Source organism: Corythoichthys intestinalis, chromosome 1, assembly GCF_030265065.1.
Source record: "Corythoichthys intestinalis isolate RoL2023-P3 chromosome 1, ASM3026506v1, whole genome shotgun sequence".
Classification (NCBI taxonomy): domain Eukaryota; kingdom Metazoa; phylum Chordata; class Actinopteri; order Syngnathiformes; family Syngnathidae; genus Corythoichthys; species Corythoichthys intestinalis.
This window is the reverse complement of record NC_080395.1, coordinates 5,190,649-5,211,965: the sequence shown is the minus strand read 5'-3', so window position 1 is coordinate 5,211,965 and position 21,317 is coordinate 5,190,649. Positions and strand designations below refer to the sequence as shown.

General features: G+C 41.7%; 2 protein-coding genes across 4 annotated transcripts in view; both read left to right on the top strand.

Annotated features, from left to right (window-relative positions):
* The window catches only part of LOC130913785 (NACHT, LRR and PYD domains-containing protein 12-like), a 111,504-nt gene that overhangs the window by 57,636 nt on the left and 32,551 nt on the right, over window positions 1-21,317 (top strand). The window lies entirely within an intron of this gene.
* LOC130911024 (NACHT, LRR and PYD domains-containing protein 12-like) lies at window positions 5,576-20,310 on the top strand. Of its 3 annotated transcripts, XR_009062599.1 has the most exons (13): window positions 5,576-5,633; window positions 8,859-9,161; window positions 9,615-11,526; window positions 12,724-12,894; window positions 15,154-15,327; window positions 17,202-17,378; window positions 17,563-17,736; window positions 17,815-17,988; window positions 18,246-18,419; window positions 18,591-18,764; window positions 18,838-18,936; window positions 19,032-19,082; window positions 19,155-20,310. XR_009062599.1 is itself a non-coding variant. In XM_057829619.1 (11 exons), the coding sequence occupies exons 2-11, from the start codon at window positions 8,906-8,908 to the stop codon at window positions 18,845-18,847; spliced, it is 3,396 nt and encodes a 1,131-aa protein (XP_057685602.1). In that variant the 5' UTR covers window positions 5,576-5,633; window positions 8,859-8,905; the 3' UTR covers window positions 18,848-20,310. The 3 variants fall into 3 exon arrangements, 2 of the variants coding, with proteins under 2 accessions (XP_057685602.1, XP_057686738.1); XM_057829619.1 differs by having other exon boundaries at window positions 18,838-20,310; XM_057830755.1 differs by lacking the exons at window positions 18,246-18,419; window positions 18,591-18,764; window positions 18,838-18,936; window positions 19,032-19,082; window positions 19,155-20,310 and having other exon boundaries at window positions 17,563-17,728; window positions 17,815-17,981.

The window sequence follows — 21,317 nt, the reverse complement described above, 5'->3', positions numbered from 1 at the left end:
CCTCATGATTAGAAAGCCAAATCTCCCGATTTTCCAAAAATGTCAATTTTTTTTTTTTTTTTTTTACGTTTTTGTTTGTCACCGTTTTGTAACGATACCATTCGGCCCGATTCGGAAAGTGACCACGAACGAATAGCCTGGCCGTCTCCGACTTCCCTGCCCTCCCTCCCCTTCAGAGCCGGAAAAGCCCAACCAAACATCTGACAGGAAGGGAAGAGGCAAAGCACCACCGACTTCCCAAGATGCTGGCACTAATAAACCGGCTTTTAGACTGGTTCAAGTCTTTATTTTGGAAGGAAAAGATGGAGCGGACCCTGGTCGGCATCCAGTATTCGGGAAAAACGACGTTCGTCAACGTAATTGCCGTAAGTCTTACCTGCCAGCAATAGCTAACTAGCCTAATGCTAATAGCATTAGAGCTAATGATGGGAGAACGATGACGAGGAAGAAGTCGCTGCTTTACTCTGTGTTTTCGTGGATCAAACATCATGGAATATTAAACCACTGCGGTCCTACCCCCACAATATATGAATTTAAGGGAGAAAGCATATCGTTACTTACTTGAAGTTTAATCATTTAGATTCGCTAATATGCTAAAGCTAAAGTGTATACTATACACTTTATTACATTATATCATTATTACTGTGCTGAAACAAAAAATATAAAGTTTCAATTCTAGGTTACAATTCAATTAAAAAACTGCCATGACAAAGATACTTTTAAAAACAAATATGATTAATTTTCTAAATGATGTAATTAATGTTTTTAATCTTGCTGATTTAGTCTGACGAAACCCTAATTGGAGTGATGGTTGATGAGATGAAGAGGCTGCTGAGGAAGCTGATGTCCACATTTGTGCAAATGGATGTGATCAGGAAAGCTGAGGATATCCTAGATGTTGATTACAGGAACAAGGAGAACTGGCATGACACAGGCAACATAGCAGTATCACATGATGCCAGACAATACATGGAGCAAGTTGAAGACTATCTCTGATGCCACCAAAAAGAGGTTCTTTGACAGTGTCGTTAATTTTTACACAAGTGTTGTGACCAAAATGAACTTGAAAAAAAAATGGTTGCATTTTGTCTTAGCGATTGTCGCGCGCGCGCGCCTCATCGGGGTTGGCAAACAGAAATCTCCCTATTTGCAATTTCTACAATTTAACAGGTATGCCTGGGTGTATCAGAAAAAATATTCTCAGGCTTTGCCCGATAATGCCTTTGCATTGAGGAGGTGCTCTTGTTTGTATGACAGTTCGGAAGAACAAATGCGACATTTGACCTGCAAAAAATGAATGGGCATGATATACTGTAGTTACTCTACCTTCAGAGGTGAAAGTGGGCAGAAACGGTGCTTTAATCCTGAAAAAATGACGCCAACTGTCAAAACCCCATGTTCAAAAAAGTGCCAGGCTGCCACACACACATCTATAAGAAGAAAACAACCTACTAACGTCAGATTTTTTTTTTAAACTTGTTTTTTATTCACTTAAACAAAACCTAACACACACCTAGTGTCTTGAAATAACAAACAACAAACCAAGGTAAAACACACCATTAAATCAAAAAGAAAAAAGCTTGCATGAATAAAATATTAAATATCATTAATCAACAGTATCGAGGCCCAACCTTCAATCTCTACTCAGTAACCCAGTCCACATGTCAAAGTTCTTGTTTATCATTTGAAATTGGTGTCCTCTTTTTTCTAAATTGACTTTCTTGTAGTCTTAATCTAAACGTAATTCTCTCCCTTTTACATAGCTCTTCCACCGTGCACATCCACGGCTCCTCACCACAGTCTCGTAATTACTTTTTAACTTGCCGTCAGCAACACCTTGACAAGGTACTCATCCTCCTTTTGAATCATTTCCCGGGTTAAGTTCCCCAAATAAAGCACCTTAAATGTTTTCAGAATGGCATATCCTATTATTTTCAGCAAATCCTTTGAAATGACATCCCAATATTCTTTTATATTTTGGCAAGACCAGAATATATGCAAGTGTCCCACATTCTTATCTCCACATTCTCTGCAGCACGGTTGTTGAGCGAATGCCATTTCTTTCCTTCGCAGAGGAACGTCAGATTTATATACACAAGTGTTAACAAGAAGCTTAATAAAGTGCTTGTGTAGTGTAATCCGTTTCCACCAATATTTATGATTTATTTATCCTACATAGTTCTTCCCAGCATCTCTGTCAGTATCAGAGTCTGACGAGTCGCGTCAATGTCGATTCTGACCCTGTTGTGCGTTTTTTTTTTAAATTCTGTTTAATTCCATTCAAATGGCTGAAATGTGAACAGCATGGATAGTTAGCTCCAATTGGTTCAAATGTTCAAAATGTTTTTTTGGGGGGCCAACAAATTACAGGGGACGGGTGGACAAGCTTGTTAAATTAATATGATAAAAAAGGGCAATGCAACGGAAAAATGATCGGATCTCAAGAGAAAGCAAAGTTGAAGAGGTTGATTTTATTGTATTTTTATTTTATTGTATTTATTTATTGCTCTGACGGGGAGGTTCAGGACCTATTTGGACTTGGGCCATGTCCACACATAGCAGGTTTAAAAAAAATAATATTTTTTTTAAAACGAGGATTCTGCCCTAATATGTCGGGGGGAAATAATTGCGTCCACACCTGCACGTTTGTGTAGAAAAAAAAACAAACTTCCACAGCCAACCGCTTTCTTTCATTAAGTACATTCAAAACAATAAAATAATTTTCCAAAATACCCATTATTCAATAAGAAGCAAAAAATCGCCTATTTAATATACTCCGAATGTAAAAATTGGTCCCATGTGTGACGTGAGGACAAAATTTGTCACAGCTAGTGACGTAAATCTTCGGTTATCAGTGTCCATATGGTGGAGCCACAAACGCAGAATTAGCAAATCTTCACCTTCCCCTGTCGTTTTTAAGAACCCTGGTTTAAATCTGCGTGCGCGTGTGGATGATAGGTCAAACCGGAGAAAAATATCTTCTTTTTGCCAAATACCCTGCTATGTGTGGACATGGCCTTATTTGTGTTCATTTATGTTAGTTTATAAGTATAATGTTTAAAAAGTCAACGTTTGTGTTATTTTCAAAATGTATTCCATTTCACTTTGCATAACACAAGTCATTTGTACTAATTTGTTATTGTACATTTATTTTAAAAAAGTTTATTTTAAATATTTAAAATTTAAAAGTGATCGACGAAGAGAGCTGCAAAATGTCATTGTTTCAGTCTCTCTACTCCTACTCTCTACACTATTTTTACAGGATATTCTTTTTATCAAAGTATTTTTCCCCAATTGCTAAATAAATTGTGTGGTCATGACAAATAGTCTTGTGATAAATGGAATATGAAATATTAAAAATGCATTCATTCAGTACGACATGGCAAAATTACTCCATAATTGTTAGGCTTAATAATAATAATAATGGTTTATAATTTTATAATGCGTAAAAACGCATCAAACTATGTCATGAAAACATGTTACAATTAGATTTTTGCACAATAAACATAAAATGAGAGTTGTGCATCATGTAAAAACCAAAGGATAGATTATGAATGAAAGTTAACGCACTCACGTAAAGCTGTCGGAACACGAGGGGCGAATGAAGAGGACGTTGCGATACACTTATACAGTAGAGGTCCCTCGTAGCCAATGGCTAACTCACTTCCGCTCATTAATATTCATGAAATTAGCTACTGTTGCTAAGTAGGGACAAGCCACCGTTTGTCCCTAATAGGAAATGAATGGAAATCGTGTACAAAGGAGATGATTACAGAGTTAAACCTAACAATGCTCTCTGAAAATGATATGCCTGGTGCCAAATTGACTGGCAAAGATGTGGAAGAACATAAAAATGTTCAGTTAAAGAGATGGCTTGAGTGTCGAAGGCTGAAAAAGATGAAAAAAAAAACCGAGACGACCTAAGCATAGCTTTAGTTTTTTTTATCGAAGCGACTGACAATGACATTCTCCTGTTTCAAAAAGCTATCCTTTACCATCAGCCCTCTCTTTCTTATATATCCTCTGGTTGTCCTACGTCTCTTACCGTTTTTGGGGGTAATTTAGTTAGCTTTGTGTAGCGATCGCAAATGCTACTCAGTGACAGCCAATGAACACTTTTAATTTTTTCATTGAAAACACATTTTAATTCTATAATTTATTTACACTTCCCCCTTACTAAAGGTGTTATATATATATATATATATATATATATATATATATATAAAACAGAAACGGTAACAGTGGCATTCAGATACCATTGTAATTCTTTTCAGGTCATTCATTGTCAGACAAGCAGTACGGCACAACGTTACGCTAAAAAAATAAGTTCAAAATATAAAATGGCTTACCTCTTTGTCCTCTGAAAGACCATGCCAACCCAACATAATGTTTACTGCATATGAAATGTGAATGGATTCACCGAGCTGGTGTTAAAGTCCGCGCAAGTGGATTCGGTCTTCACATTTTTTCCTCCCGAGTTTTTGGTTTCCGGAAACGTATGAAGAAAACATCCTTCATGTGTCGTAATGTCTAGAGTCGTTTCTACAAGTTCCAAAAAAAGCAATACGTGATCGGCACTTTCGTTCTTGAAAGATTACCGGAGAAAAGTAGCACAAATTACGTTGTGTCGATGCGAGGGCGGGTTTATTATGTCCCACTTCGGCTTTACTTCCGCTTTACGATGCGACGTCACGGTCTAAAAATAGCCTGCGTGCGGTACGCCATTGGATGGATGCCAGAAAGATGCTAGCCATTAGCCAATGGCAGAGCAGCTATGTATGTATGCCACGTTCAGTAAACTCTGGGAGCAGTGAGTCCAAGCCATTTAAGCTTTTCTTATCCTAAAATTTCTTTCTTAACAAAAGGCAATATTTTCCCTTTCAGACGTGTCTTAACCTGAAAATTCTGTGGGTAGAGACGTTCTTAAGTAGAGGTACCACTGTATTTACAGTACTTCTGCCTGCTTGTTCCTGTAAAGTTATTGTCACTTATTCAGTAATATCATTTTAGCACAAATTTTGCTCCAAGCTGGAACATCATGTGAGCAAAAGCAGTAAAAGACACTTTAACCCTTTCAGGTACAGCAGTGGACAGCAAAAGTGGCCACTTAAGATACTGGCACTGTGATGAGAATGGTTTAGTGTTCCATTTAGCTTGCCGTAGCAAAGTATGAGTGATGGTGACGTATGAGGAAATACGAGTTGTTGAATATACGCAGTTACTGAGTGGATGCTAATAAAGAGCTTGTTGCTATATCTCATCCTCGTCGCAAGTCCATTTCATGACAAGCACCCTTTTTAGAGAAGGAACTATTTTGGGTCATTCAAAAAAAAATTTTTTTTTAAGTTATTCATTATTGTAATTTTTTATGATTGTAAATGAATTTAGGAATTAATGCAACATCAACAATAAAATGAATGAACTGAAAATGAATAAAAACAGAAATATAGACTGTTTAGAGTTTTTCTCCCGCCCCGAGTCTTCAAAAATAGACCAACCGGGAACAAAGCCACCCAATCTGCCCACACAGGCGTTGTAGGTGTCACCGAAGGTCACACCCAGCGTGCCGTGTCTAGGAGAACCGGACAGACAAGTCGTCACTCTGACAGGAGGAGACGAGGCAACAAGGCCGCGTAAGTTTTGTCTTTAACTGAACAAAAAGGCACACACACAAAAAAAGTCGCAAGTTTGTTCGCTCCAAAGTTTGTTCATTTAAACGTTGATAAAAGTTAAAAGTATGTTGTCAAATGTAGTCTCGAGTTAAGTTGAGAAAAGTAGTACACTAAACATTGCTCACTATGTTTGCGTGGTGTTTATGTGCGTTTGACTAGCATATGATAGGTTCCACATTGAAGAATATGCGACAAAGCCCTTTCCTTTCAGGTTTTGACCTGTTCACAGCAATACTAGGAAGTGAAGTTACGCGTTGTGAGTAGCAATCTCTGTCAGGACCATGCATGCTGTTTCCGCTCCCTCCCCCGATGAGGCTGGCGTCTGTCTGGTCGTGTGCGATGTCAGATATTGCAACTTGCGTCTCAACTCTCAACACTCTCCCACGCAAGACCCAACTTCCTTAAAGGGGATGTAGTGCCCTGGGAAAATGTTAATATTCCATCATTTATCCATAAACGCATGCCTTTTGTATTCATATCATGCCACTTCGTGTAATTACACACAAGAAAATGAGAGAAATTTGCCTCGATTGTCAAGCTAAAACGACCGGCGCCCGAGATCTGGCAGATTGTGTGCGTGACGTCACGACAAGTGAAGAGAGTCCCACCGGCCACTGGGGGGGCAGCGCCTGTCTGCATCAATCGAATTTCTTCTGGTGAGGGGAGAATTAGGGGTGTTTTGAGCTGTTTATGATGATGCATTGTGTTCGTCCTGCACATATTCCAGGTTCCCTCATGAAGAAACACCCCTCGTTGTCAATAAAAGAGAATTCAGAATTGACAGTGAGGGGTGTTTCTTCAACAAGAAAAAGGCTCAGTGCTTTAATACTGAATGGCAGACAATTTCGTTTCTAGTTTCAGCGACGAATCCGACGTAGAAGGACATAACGAATGTTCATCTAATGGTGACGAGGAGAGTTACGAAGCTTTAATCGGTGTTTTAGGTTACAAATTTGAGCCCGAACGAACGCCAATGCAGCGTAATGAAACGGTCATTGAGGGGAGCAATGACACTGATGAAACATTGGCAGCAGATCGTGTGGGAAACACCAATGATTTGTTTTGCATTTCTTTTTGTGAAGCTGATACACCGTGACTGCAAAATAAAGGAATGCATAGAATAACTAGAAACTGCAATTTCGGGAGAAATTACACCTGGGTCTTTCCTCAGTGGAGATACAAATCTTAGCTCCACTCAGGTGTAGCAATAGAATGGACAATAATGCCAACATTGGCATTAAACAAAGTAAACGCCATTAGAGATGATTGGGAGAATTGGACATCCATGTCCGTCAATGGCAGCAGCTTCCATAAGCGTCATTGCAATCGGGGACATTTGGGGTACACATCCTATTGATATCTGGTCATTTCCTGTTGATTTTGAAGAAGAAAAAAAAAAATCCCATTAAAAATGAATGGGGAAAAAATTGGACGACCATGGACGTCAATGGTATCAACGTACATAGGCGTCAATGGAATCCAAGTACATTGGCATCAATAGAATGAAAAAACATAATTAAATGCCATTAGAAATGAATGGGAAATTTGGACGTCCATGGCCGTCAATGGCGGCACCCTCCATAAGCTTCAATGGAATTGGGGAAGTTTGGGGGACACGTCCGATTGATATCTGGTCATTTTTTTGTTGATTTGGGGGAAAAAAAAAATTCCCATTGAAAATGAATGGGAAAAAAATTGGACGTCCATGGACGTCAATGGTATCAACTTACATAGGCGTCAATGGAATCCAAGTACATTGGAATCAATAGAATGAAAAAACATGGTTAAATGTCATTAGAAATGAATGGGAAATTTGGACGTCCATGGCCGTCAATGGCGGCACCCTTCATAAGCGTCAATGTAATTGGGGAAGTTATGGGGACACGTCCGATTGATATCTGGTCATTTTTTGTTGATTTGGGGAAAAAAAAAAATTCCCATTGAAAATGAATGGGAAAAAAATTGGACGTCCATGGACGTCAATGGTATCAACTTACATAGACGTCAATGGAATCCAAGTACATTGGAATCAATAGAATGAAAAAACATGGTTAAATGTCATTAGAAATGAATGGGAAATTTGGACGTCCATGGCCGTCAATGGCGGCACCCTTCATAAGCGTCAATGTACTTGGGGAAGTTATGGGGACACGTCCTATTGATATCTGGTCATTTTCTGTTGATTTGGGGAAAAAAAAAATTACCATTGAAAATGCATGGGAAAAAATTAGGACGTCCATGGACGTCAATGGTATCAACTTACATAGTCAATGGAATCCAAGTACATTGGCATCAATAAAATGAAAAAACATAATTAAATGCCATTAGAAATGAATGGGAAATTTGGACGTCCATTGATGTCAATGGCATCACTGTCCATAAGCGTCAACAGAATTGGGTAAGTTTGGTGGAAACGTCCTGTTGATATGTAGTCATTTGCTGTTGATATGAGGGAAAAAAAATTCCCATTGAAAATGAATGGGAAAAATTTTGGACGTCCATGTCCTTTGGTCTGATGAGACGGGTTTGCTTTCTTGTGTACCGTCTTCAGAAGAGGCTTCCTCCTGGGGTGACAGCCATGCACACCAATTTGATGCAGAGTGCTGTGTATGGTCTGAGGACTAACATACTGACCCCCCCCCCCTCCTTCAAAATCTGTAGCAATGCTGACAGCACTCCTGTAACAAGCCACATGACATTTTGGAGGGAAAATGACAATCATTACTCAATTTGGACATTTAGGGATCTACGTAGTAGTTTCTAAGGGGTGTATTCACTTTTGTTGCCAGGGGTTTAGATATTAATGGCTATATTTTGAGGGGAAAATAAATTAACTCTATTATATTAGCTGCACTTTCACTACTTTTCATTGTGTCAAAGTGCCATTTTGTCAGTGTTGTCCCATGAAAAGATATACTTAAATATCTGCAGAAATGCAAGGGGTGTACTCACTTTTGTGATACACTGAATATAACTTGTCTGCCAACTTTTTCTTTTGATGAGGTCTTATACACCGTTTACTTATTTCTTGCGCATTCATGTGTGCAAAAACCAATTTTTAACGGCGTGCAATGACGGGGGCCCCAGGGATATCTCGCTTGGAGCCCCAAGAGACCCAAGAAATGCCACTGGTCAAATCACTCAAATGGTTTACGAGCTCAAGTTAATAAAAGTTGTTGTCCGCAGATATCCGATAGACGGTCACTTCGCTCACGCGTGTACAAGAAGGAAGGATGGCTCTGGACAGCAAGCAGAAGGAGCTGCTGTTGGGAACACTGAGGGAGCTTGGGGAGGACGACTTTGAGGAATTCAAGTACTACACTGATCTTCCTAAATGCGTACGTGAAAAGCCCAGCCGTGTGTACATTGCTGAGGAGCTTGTGATGAAGCACGATGAGAATACTCTGGATGTGACCATCAAGATTCTGGAAAAGATCAATGAAAACAACTTGGCCGAAAAGTTGCGTCGCAACATGCTGGAAATAAAAGGTCAGTCCCTAAAGTAGCTTCAGGGATTAGAACGCCCTCACTTAAAAACTGTGGAAGTCAACCGTGAGACGAGGAAAAATTACTTGTCCTAAAATTCTGTTCCAGTCTGCATGAACCTCAGGTTGTACTGATTAAGTTGAGCCCCCATTCTCAAATGCTCCCTCCTTCCACCCTGGAAGACAATCGGAGCTTTATCAGTTTTGATCAAAGTCAAAGACATTTGGAAAGCCTGTTTGTCTTGTCATGCAGCATGTAGAGCTCCTAAAAAAATAATCTGTTTCACTTCTTAAACTCATATTTCACAAACACAAAGTAGACTATTAGCTGATGAAATTTCATCTAAAATGTTTCTTTCAAGTTGTCACATCTATGTCTCTGGTGGCTGTGTGCCCTGGGGTTGTTTGCAAGGTTGTTGTTTTTTGTCCATAACAGCTCACCGCTGCTTTCTTGCAGGCGCCGTCTTCTCCATCCATGATGATGAACAGATTGACAGATTGAAGGCAGACCTGCAAAAAAAGCTGCATAGTTTATACAGCTTTGTTCCTGAGGGTAACACAGAGCGCTGGCAGCAGCAGCCTCTGGCAAACGTCTACACGGAGCTGGTCATCACCTATGGGGCCGACATCAGGCCCGACGAGCGACACGAGGTCCTTCAGATGGAGACGCGTGCCGCGGCGGCCAAGAAGTCTATTCTGCCATGCGACATCTTCAAAAGCCATGACGGGCAGCCGCGACCGATACGCACGCTGCTCACCGTCGGCTTTGCGGGAATTGGGAAAACCTTCCTGGTTCAAAAGTTAGTGTGCGACTGGGCCAGCGGGAATGAAAACCAGGACGTACACTTCATATTTCCCTTCACCTTCCGCGAGTTGAACACCGACGAAGGGAAAAACTTTACGCTGGCCAAGCTCATCCGATGCTACGTCTGTGAGAGCAGGCACATGAGCGAGGAGACTCTGAACATTATATTAGACGACCTGCACAAGTCCGGGATACGGGACTACGAAAGCAGCCGGATCAAGATCTTGTTTGTCTTGGACGGACTGGACGAGTGCAAGTTCAAAATGGACTTGAAGAATGAGATGAAAGTAGACATAGACGTGACAGAGGCCTACCCGCTGGAGATACTCCTGGCGCACCTCATCAAGAGGAACCTTCTTCCGTGCGCCCGGGTTTGGATCACAACGCGGCCCGCAACGGCCCGCGACATCCCTTCCGACCTCATCGACAGCAGAACAGAGGTGAGAGGATTCAGTGATTTCCAAAGGATGGAGTACTTCAGGAAAAAATTTCAAAATGAGGAGCAAGTCATTGAGCACATCCGGAAAACTCGCACCATCTTCATCATGTGCCACCTGCCCATCTTCTGCTGGCTCACCGCCACAGTTCTTCAGGATCATTTGGACAAAGCGAAGGAGGGAGATCTTCCCACAACGCTGACAGACATGTGCTCAGAGTATGCTTTTAACCAGCTGGACAAGTCCAAGGAGAGACAGACGACCGAGTACGCAGATTACGTGAAAGCGCTAGCAAAGCTGGCGTTTGACCACACCATGAGTAAGCAACAGATCTTCTACGAGAAGGACCTGGCGGATAGCGGCTTTGATTACAGCCAAGCCGCAAAACACTCCGGAATATTCACCGAGGTGTTTAAGGAGGTCCGTCCGCTCAGAAGAAACCAACAGGGCAAGATGTTTCAGTTTGTCCATCTGACCATCCAGGAGTATCTAGCCGCAGTCCACGTGATGATTTGCCTCTTCCACGACAACAAAAACATACTGGATGATTCAGAGCATGCATTGGAATGTGTTTCCCAAGAAGAAGAAAAATCAGAAGTATCAGAAGAAACAGAATCAGAAGTTGGAGAAAAAGAATCAGAAAATGAAACAGAAGATGAAGGGGATTGGAAAATCACTGAGGTTCACCGGTCAGCTCTCCAGAAAGCCTCGGAGAGTGAAGGAAACCTGGACATGTTCCTCCGCTTCCTCTTTGGCCTTTCCTTGTCGTGCAACCAGGAACTAGTGGGGGAACTGCTAAAGGCTCCTCGGGACTGCGGGCAAAGCAAGTCAAAGACAGTTGAATTGATCAAGGAAAGGATCAAACGGAACACTCCAGAAAAGAACGTCAACTTGTTCTACTGCTTAAACGAGCTGAAGGACGACTCCTTGCTGAAGCAGTTCCAGAAGAAAAGAGATTCAGAATATATTGACTGGGACAGCATGCCAAATGACATGTGGTCAGCCTTGGCCTTCTTCTTACTGACGGATGACAAAACCATGAAGTCCTTTCACCTGGGGAAATACACCCCATCACCCTTGGGGCTCGAGAAGCTGTTGGTGGTGGTCAAGGCCTCTCAAAAGTCAGAGTATGTGTTCAAAAGTTTTCCTGAAGTACGAAAAATACGAAAGCACAATGAAAAAAATCCAAAAAACAAGTGCAACAAGTCACAAAACACAATGACAAAACAAACACAAAACAACTGAAAATCGCATAACAAACAATATTCACAAAGGACAAATTTATTTAAAAAATTAATAAAAATCACAACAAAACAACTCCAAAAACAATTAGAAATCTCCAAACCCAACAAAGAACCTGAATTTTTGGATCACTTGGATTCGCTACTAAAGATGTATAGAAACAATACTTCCTGAAATTCAACTGCTCATAACCGAAGAACGGAGGAGTAGAAAAGCTAATTTTCATAATGAAAGATTTGAATCTAATTCTTCTTTTTTTAAGTTTGTGTAGCCATCAAACATAATATTCTGTGGCACAGAAGGTTCTGGCTTCGGATGAATGGCTGGGAGTGAGTGAGTTCAGAAACCAGTAATGGCTGGCACCAGTGTCAAAGTTGACCCGTGGTTGTTTGGACGAGAGGAAAAATTTGAGAGGCCTCTTCATATACCGTATACCCTACTCGATATCTAGTTTCGAATTGAGGATAGCTTTGAGCGATATACTGCAAGGAATTTATTTTCATTCATCGTGATGAAGAAGAGCGTCCGAAATGAGTTTCCACTGCAGGGTGTCGATGCTCTCCCTTTGAGATAGGGTGAGAAGCTTGGTCATCTGGAGGGACTAGGTGTCGGGCCACTTCTCCACCGCGTTGAGAGAAGCCAGTTGAGGTGGCTCAGGCATCTTGTTCGAATGCCTCCTGGACGACTCCCTGGAGAGGTGTTCCTGGCATGTCCAACCAATGGGAGGCCCCGGGGACGACCCCGGACACGCTGGAGAGACTATGTCTCTCAGTTGGCCTGGGAACGCCTCTGGAGGAGCTGGTTGAAGTGGCTGGGGAGAGGAAATTCTGGGCTTCCCTGCTAAAGCTGCTGCCTCCGCGACCCGACCCCGGACTAAGCGGTAGATGATGATGACGATGAGATGAACATTTTTTACCGGTTTTTATTTTTTTTCATTATTATAGGTTTTGTGATTTGCTCTTTTTTTGTGTTTGTCGTGTTTTGTATCTTGAAATAAAATCTTTTTATATTATTCAAGACCGCTTATGTCAGCAGGTATATTTGGTTCACCCTCTCAACTTCCTCCTGCTTGTGTGCTCCAGGCTGCGGGATTGTGAACTGGACATACGCAGTTATCACCTGCTGGCTTCCGTTCTCAGCTCTCCATCCAACCTGATGAATCTGGACCTGTCCAGAAATAATCTGTCGGACGAGGGGATCGAGATCCTCTCGAAAGGACTGGCCAGCCCACACTGCATCTTAAAAGTCCTCCGGTAAGGAACTCCTCCTGTCCAAATCTTATGTGGTTCCAGTCAACCCATCAAAATAATCACTGCTGTTATTACCCAAGAAAAAGGCAGACAAAAATGCAAGGTTCAGACTGCAGGTCTTAATGCATGAATCCGATTTTTTCGTGTCTTTCCGACTCGAGTGAGGCATTAACTTGATGGTCTTAACATAGGGTGACCAAACGTCTTCTTTTGCCCGGACATGTCCACCTTTCACGTCGTGTCCTCTTCATCCGGCCGGGTTTTATAAATTCATGAAAATGTCCAGTTTTTATGATCTTCCACGGGACCAGTTTGAAGAGAATCCCTCCGGCCGCTCGGGGGCAGCGCTTGCCTGCGTCGTCGTGGCTCCTACTAGTAGGGGCGGGAGAAGGAGTACAGTTTACCCCTTGTATTATGGGGCATTACCGCCATCTACTGGGTTGACGGTTTGGCAAGAAAACAGGCAGTTACAGACTACAATAAGGAGTAGTTGTAAGAGAGGTGTATAGTGCTCCGTACACCTTTCTGTAAGTTTATCTTCTGTTAATGTCGCTCATGTGTCTTCTGCTATATACTATACAATATATGGGCACAAAGAGATGCAGTATGTTGTATTATTCTTGTATTAATTGTTCTGCATTCATGTATTTGGTTAAATGTTAGTATTATATTCTAAGTGGGAGCGCCTGCACAGTTGTTAAGTTTTTTACGATAAATACGTATATAATGACAACAGTTGACTTCTGTCGAAGTTTTGTACTAGCGTGATCTGTAAAATCCCGTTTGGTGTCGCATCGTTGTGCTACAGATGATTGTGAACTTATATAGCAAAGTTTGATTTTGCCTCGTCTCCCGGTACTCGCTAATAGGGTAGCTATCAGTGAGCTAACTAAGCCACACTACGCATTATGGGAAACGTAGTTTTGAACTGCTGCGTTTGGAAACGTAGTTTTGAACTGCTGCGCATGGAAACATGCCGGTTGAATAGTCTGTCAGTTTATTTTAGTTATTGTTTGCGTGCAATCTAGAACATTGAATGAGAATAAAAATTGAGTGGGAATAACATTTTCTCAACGACAATTGTCGTGATAATAATTTATAAAAATATTTATGGGGCACAAGCCTACTGTGTGGCTGTATTGACTGTACTATATTTCCACGGGTCTGCATGATATTTTTTTGGTCATTATTTAATTTTTTTTGTGTGTGGTTTTTTTGTTTTGTTTATGTTTTAGTAAAAATAAAGCCTGTTGAGCAAAAAAACTTGTTTCCATATAGTATATAATATATACTATTTGGCTTTTTTTTTTTTTTTTAAATAAAACTGAATTTTTCTGTCCAGACAGAGGAGGCACACTTTAAATTTATTAAATTGATACAGGCATCTTTGAGTGAACTTTGAGGAAAATTCAAGTATCTCGAGGCCGGGCAAAGTGTCCTCTTTTTTGGAAATCAAAATATGGTCACCCTATCTTAACAGGACAAATCGCATTGAAGTAGATCATTTCAAATCCAATCTGGGTCACTTTCGGATGTTATTTAAATCCGATGTGGGCCACATTTATCCAGAATGTGGCGGCGGTCTGAAATGTCAAGGCTTCCAAATCGAAGTTCATGCAACAATTACGTCACCAAAGAGCGACAGCTGCAGGCCGGACGGCAGCGATGTAGCTGTGCATTAGCGTTAGCGCCTAGCTCAAACTCGTCTTTTATGCCGTAGGCAGGCTTGACCACATTCATACAAAAATTAAATGAAGAATAAGCTGGATAATGCCGATTTTCTTTCTGTATTCAAATGAAAAATATTGCAGTATTGCCTACATGGCCGAGTCGGGGCAACACACACACACACACCCATAAGCCTTATGTGTGTGCATGCGTTCTATCAATTCATATAAACTTTAAATATAAGACTAAACGGCGAATGTAAGACTAAACGGCAATTATTAATGCCTGTTATTTATGTCCTCTCTTTGGAAATCAAAATATGATCACCCTGGAATGGTGTACACCCAGAATGCGTAGTCATTTGTTTCAATGCTTCTGCGCATACAGGTCAGTTTGCACAGCGTGTGTCAGATTGCCGGCGCAATTGACAAAGGCAGTTAGAACGGGCACGCCAAAAAAACACATAAGATAAAAAATCTGAATTGTGCATTAAGACCTGAGGTGAGAACGTAGCCAAAGTTACTTTTAGGAGAACTTTCATAACTTTAGCCAGGGTTCTTTCCTCACTTCAGGCAATTATCTCATTTGTTGCAGGCTGTTGGAGTGTAAGATCACAAAGCGAGGATGCATTTCATTGGCTGAGGCGCTTATGTTAAACCCCTCCCATCTTCAAGAGCTGCAACTGAACAACAACGATCTGTCAGATGAGGGGGTCGAGATCCTCTCAAAAGAACTGGCCAGCCCACACTGCATATTACAAGTCCTATGGTAAAGAGCTCATTCATTTAGAAACTTCCTGTGGTCCCGGTCAATTAATCATAAGAATCGCTGCTATTGTTAGCCAAGGAAAAGGAAGACAAGAAGTTACTTAAAAAAAAAACATTCATTTTCCGAGCCACTAATCCTCACTAGGGTCACGGGGGTGCTAAAACCAATCCCAGCTAATATGGACAGTAGGTGGGGTACACCCTGAATCAGCTGCCAGCCAATCACAGCCACAAGGAGGCAAACAATCATTCGTGCACACACACTCATGCCTAGTGTCAATTTAGTGTGTCCGATCAGCCTACCACGCATGTTTTTGGGATGTGGTGGGGATACCGGAGTACCCGGAGAAACCCCACGCAGACACGAGGAGAACATGCAAACTCCACACAGGAAGGCCAGAGCCCGGGATTGAACCCTTGATCTTAGAACTGTGAGCTAGACGTACTAACCACTCTGCCACTGAATAAATGATAATAATAATAATGATAATAATACATTTGATCTATAGAGCGCTTTTACAAATGCTCTAAGACGCTTTACAGTTGAAACAAAGAAAAGCAACAAACAATGTGATCAGAACAAAACAACAGAGAAAAGAATTACAAGTTAAAATTCAGTTTAAAACGCTGAGTTTTCAACACATTTTTAATGTAGGAAGGTCTGAATAAGTCCGGATGGGTTTAGAGAGTGAATTCCAAAAGGAAGGGGCAGCAACAGAGAAGGCTCTGTCCGGTGTGTTATTTGTAGGGGCAGTGCGAGAATGTTTTCATTAGATGAGCAGAGGTGACGGGAGGACTGAGAAGGTCTGTGAGATAAGAAAGGGCCAAGTTATTCAGTGCTTTGTATGTGAGAAGGTACTGTATCCTGTAGGAAATGGGGAAGTCAGTGCAGTTTGTGGAGGACGGGGTTAATGTGATTCCTATAGGGGGTGAGAAGGCGCGCAGAGGAGTTTCGGATATATTGTTGTTTATTGAGGACTTTCGATGGAGAACCGAAAAGAATGCTGTGACAGTAATCAAGTCTGGAGGTGATGAACGCATGGTTGAGGGTTTCTTCAGCAGAGAAGGTGAGAGAGAAATGAATACAGGCTATTTTCTTGAGGTGGGAGAAGGCAGTCCTGGTGATGTGCTGGTGGAATCTGAGTTTATTGTCGAAAATGATACCTAGGTTGAGGGAATGTGTTGAGAGAGGCAGGGTGCAGTTGTTGAAGGTGAGGGAAAATTTGATTGTCCTTGAAGTGAGCTGCCGGGTCGATGGTAATTACGTCCGATTTGTTACTATTAAGTTGTCGATAGTTTTTCTTGCATCCAGGATTTAATTTCACTGAGGCAGTTGTAAAGTGTAGATTTGGTACTGTGCAAGATGTTTTTTTGTGGAGATGTAACTTTGGATGTCGTCAGCGTAGCAGTGAAATCGCAGTCCAAATTTACGGACGATCTGACCAAGGGGGAAGATGTAAAGAATGAAGAGAAGGGGGCCAAGAACTGAAACTTGAGGGACATCTTGCGGTGGGGGAACTCCAGGGGACGTGCAGTTGTTGATGCTAATGTATTGTCGGTGGTCGGTGAGGTAGGAGCAGAACCAGGAATGTGCAGTGCCTGTGCTGTATGGAGATTCAAGTCGGGAGAGCAGGATGGTGTGGTTGATTGTATCGAAAGCAGCAGCATTGAGGTCTAGAAAGATGAGGATGGTTGGTTTCCCAGAGTCCGAGGAAAGGAGAATATTGTTGGTTACTTTCAGTTCTGTATGATGGGTGTGATGTGATGGCAGCCAGTTTGAGAATTTGAGGGACAGAGTGAAATCTTTTAGGAGAACCTTAATAAGTTTAGCCAGGTTCCTTTCATGACTTCAGGCAATTATCTCATTTGTTGCAGGCTCTCAAATTGCAACATCAAGATGCAAGGATGCATTTCATTGGCTGAGGCTCTCGAGTTAAACCCCTCCCATCTTCAAGAGCTGCACCTGAGCTTCAACAGCGATGTGTCGGATGAGGGGGTTGAAATCCTCTCACAAGGACTGTCCAGCCCAAACTGCATCTTAAAAGTCCTATGGTAAAGAGCTCTTTCAGTTAGAAATCTTGAATGGTTCAGGTTGACCAATCTGGTCGACTAATCTAAAGAATCACTGCTATTTTTCGCCAAGAAAAAGGAAGACAAAAAGTTACTTTTAGGAGAACCTTCATTACTTTGGCCAGGTTCCTCTTCTGACTTCAGGCAATTATCTCATTTGTTGCAGGCTGTTGGAATGTAAGATCACAAAGCGAGGATGTATTTCATTAGCTGGGGTTCTAAAGTTAAACCCCTCCCATCTTCAAGAACTTCACCTGAGCTGGAATGATCTGTCGGACGAGGGGGTCGAGATCCTCTCAGAAGGACTGGGCAGCCCACACTGCAACTTAAAGGTCCTAGAGTAAGGAGCACCTCTAGTTAGAAATCTTCTGTGGTTCCAGTCGACTGAGCAAAAAAATCAATTATCTAATTTTTGCAGGCTGATATGTTGCAATATAACTAAGAATGGATGCAGTTCATTGGCAGAGGCTCTCAACGTAAACCCCTCCCCTCTTCAAGAGCTGGACCTGAGCTTTAACAGTCTGTTAGACGTGGGGGTTGAGATACTCTTGGAAGGACTGACGAGCCCACATTGCATCTTACAAGTCCTCAAGTAAGGAGCTCCTCCTGTAAGAAATCATCTCTGATTCCAGTCGACTAATCAAAAGAATCAGTGCTGTTATTAGCCAAGGAAAAGGCAGACCGATTGTTACTTTCAGAAGAACCTTCATAACTTTAACCAGGTTCTCTTCCCGACTTCAGGCAATTATCTCATTTGTTGTAGGCTGGACAACTGCAAGATCACGAAGCAAGGATGTGTTTTCATTGGCCAAGGCTCTCGAAAAAAAATCAATTATCTAATTTTTGCAGGCTGATATGTTGCAATATCACTAAGAATGGATGCAGTTCATTGGCAGAGGCTCTCAAGGTAAACCCCTCCAATCTTCAAGAGCTGCAACTGAACAACAACGAGCTCTCAGATGAGGGAGTCGAGATCCTCTCGAGAGGACTGGCCAGTTTTAACTGCAACTTAAAATGCCTTGGGTAAGGAGCTCTACCAGTTAGAAATCTTCTGCGGTTTAGGTAAACTAGTCAAAAGAATCACTGCTGTTATTAGCCAAGGAAAAGGCAGACAAAATGTTACTTTCAGTCGAACTTTCATCACATTAACCAGGTTGCTTTTCTGACTTCAGGAAATTATCTCATTTGTTGCAGGCTGGAATCCTGTAAGATTACAGATAAAGGATGCATTTCATTGGTTAAGGCCCTCAAGATAAACCCCTCCCATCTTCAAGAGCTGGACCTGTTAGGTAATGAACTGGGAGAAGAAGGCGAGAGGGTCTTATTGGACGTTCAAGAGGATCCCAGCTTTAGCCTGAAGACTGTCTAGTAAGATCCAAACAATGTTGCTTGTCACAGTGTTTATTCACGTTAAATTCCCATTCTTTGTGTCTTTCTTCAGCTTTGACTAGTGAAGCAAAGAACAACGTTTGATTTGAAGACGTTGAGTCCATTTGGTTTCTTTCAGACGGTTTTGGCGCTGCGGGCAAAGTTTGCGGAGGTTCGCCCACCAAAGTCAAATTCTTTCCTGTGAGCCATTATTGCCTTTCTTATCCTAAAATTTCTTTCTTAACAAAAGGCAATATTTTCCCGTAGAGACGTGTCTTAACCTGAAAATTCTTTGGGTAGAGACGTTCTTAAATAGAGGTACCACTGTATTTACTTCTGCCTTCTTGTTCCTGTAAAGTTATTGTCACTTACTCAGTAATATCATTTTAGCGCAAATTTTGCTCACATAAAGTGAGTGTACTGTAGGTGTCACCGAAGGTCACACCTAGCGTGCCGTGTCTAGGAGGACCGGACCGACAAGTCGTCACTCGGACAGGAGAAGACGAGAAGACGACATGGCCGCGCAAGTTTTCCCTTTAACTGAAAGAAAAGGCACGTAAAAAAATTAAAAAAGTCACGAGTTTGTTTGCTCCATAGTTTGTTCATTGGTTGTTCCTTTTTGTCAGTTTGGCTTTTGTTTTATTGATCACGTTGCAATTTCATAATGTGTATATTGAGAAGCATCTATTAATCACACAAGTACTGCATTTTGCGACCACCAAAATGTCTTTTGGCTTGAATTGTATTTTGCGTAATTTTTCAAGCTCATTTATAAGCAGAACTCGAAGAATATTGACATTGAAGTGGTACATCTTTTGATAAAGAGATTGGTGCTTGAGCAGGTTTGCCAATTTCTTCTCACCTCACTGGCGCTTGGAATGCATTTCCTTGTTCTGTATTGTTTTTTCATTTACAATAAAATAATTAAATGGAACGTACTAGGCATGTGCCGGTACGAGATTCTAACGGTATGATAACCTTCAGCCAAAATATCATGGTTTCACGGTATCACGGTACAGTGATCCTTTGCTACTTCATGCTTCAAACTTCCCGCCCTCAGTCCATCGCAGATTTTTTTTCATTTACAAAATAAATAAATACAGATTAGCCATCCCGATCCGATCACATATTCTCACTCTCCCCCCCAGCTTATTTTCTTGGTCAGGCAGTGCACTGGAGTCGCTTATTAAAGTTAACGATGATTGACGGACGTTAAGGTTTGATCTTCTTAGAGAACCTTGGAAGCTGAAACTTCAAAGCACCGCATGCATCAATCATTGTTTAACTTGTTAAACAGTTGCTGTGGCAACTCATTGTATGTCAGTAAGCAGCTTGAGCAGATTTGAGTGGACTCACTCGATGAAGCATTTAGGCATACAGTGGGGAGAACAAGTATTTGATACACTGCCAATGAATACTTGTTTACATTATTCTTGTTTAAAAATAATTCAGTGGGACAGTAACATGTTTAATAATGATCATAATTATTACATTTGAAGTGCTTAAAAACCATTTATTGAAGAAAAAAAAAATATACACATACACTCACCGGCCACTTTATTAGGTACACCTGTCCAACTGCTCGTTAACACTTAATTTCTAATCAGCCAATCACATGGTGGCAACTCAGTGCATTTAGGCATGTAGACATGGTTTAAGACAATCTCCTGCAGTTCAAACCGAGCATCAGTATGGGGAAGAAAGTTGATTTGAGTGACTTTGAACGTGGCATGGTTGTTGGTGCCAGAAGGGCTGGTCTGAGTATTTTAGAAACTCCTGATCTACTGGGATTTAGTGTTGTATCGGTCGTGAACGATTCGTTCTTTTTGAATGAATTGTTTGGAGGAACGAGACCGAACTAATCACCTTCTGCACTGCTTAGTTCTTAAAAGAAGTTGGGAGTCGGGACTTGAGTGGGAGGGCGTTTAGCAAGCGGCAGCGTCTGACATCGCGCACGACCAATCAGACGCCAGCCTCATCGCGGGCAGGGGGAGGGAGCGGAAACAGAATCGCAGGGTCCCTCACTGACTTCCACGTGTGGCCAATAAGCAGCCAGCGTGCAGGCGGGGGGGGGGGGGGGGGGGGGGGGGCAAGACTGAGTTATGTCACTCCCATTTCAGAAACTCGGTCCTTCAGCTCCTGACCGAGATTGCTGCTCTCGACTTTCCAGTCACGCATTGAACGAGTCAGAAAGTGAAAGGAAAGGACTATGTCGCATATTTGTTCATGTGGAGCCTATCATATGCTGCTCAAACAGACAAAAACACCACACAAACCTAGCGAGCATGGTTTAGTATACTACTTTTCTCAACAGACTCAGGACTACCTATGACGACATACTATCAAATTTACAGTAGTTGAAAACACTTTCGCGGGTAGCTCCGAGGCAAGCAAAAGCTGAGCTGCGGTCGCGTGACGGCAGTGCAGGGGGGGAGAGAACTGTCATTGTATGGAGGCTTCATGGCAGCGATATTTACCTCAATTTTGCACAGAAAAAAAGAATATTTAGTATGATCACCATAATACTGATTTGCAATGAAACTGTATATACAT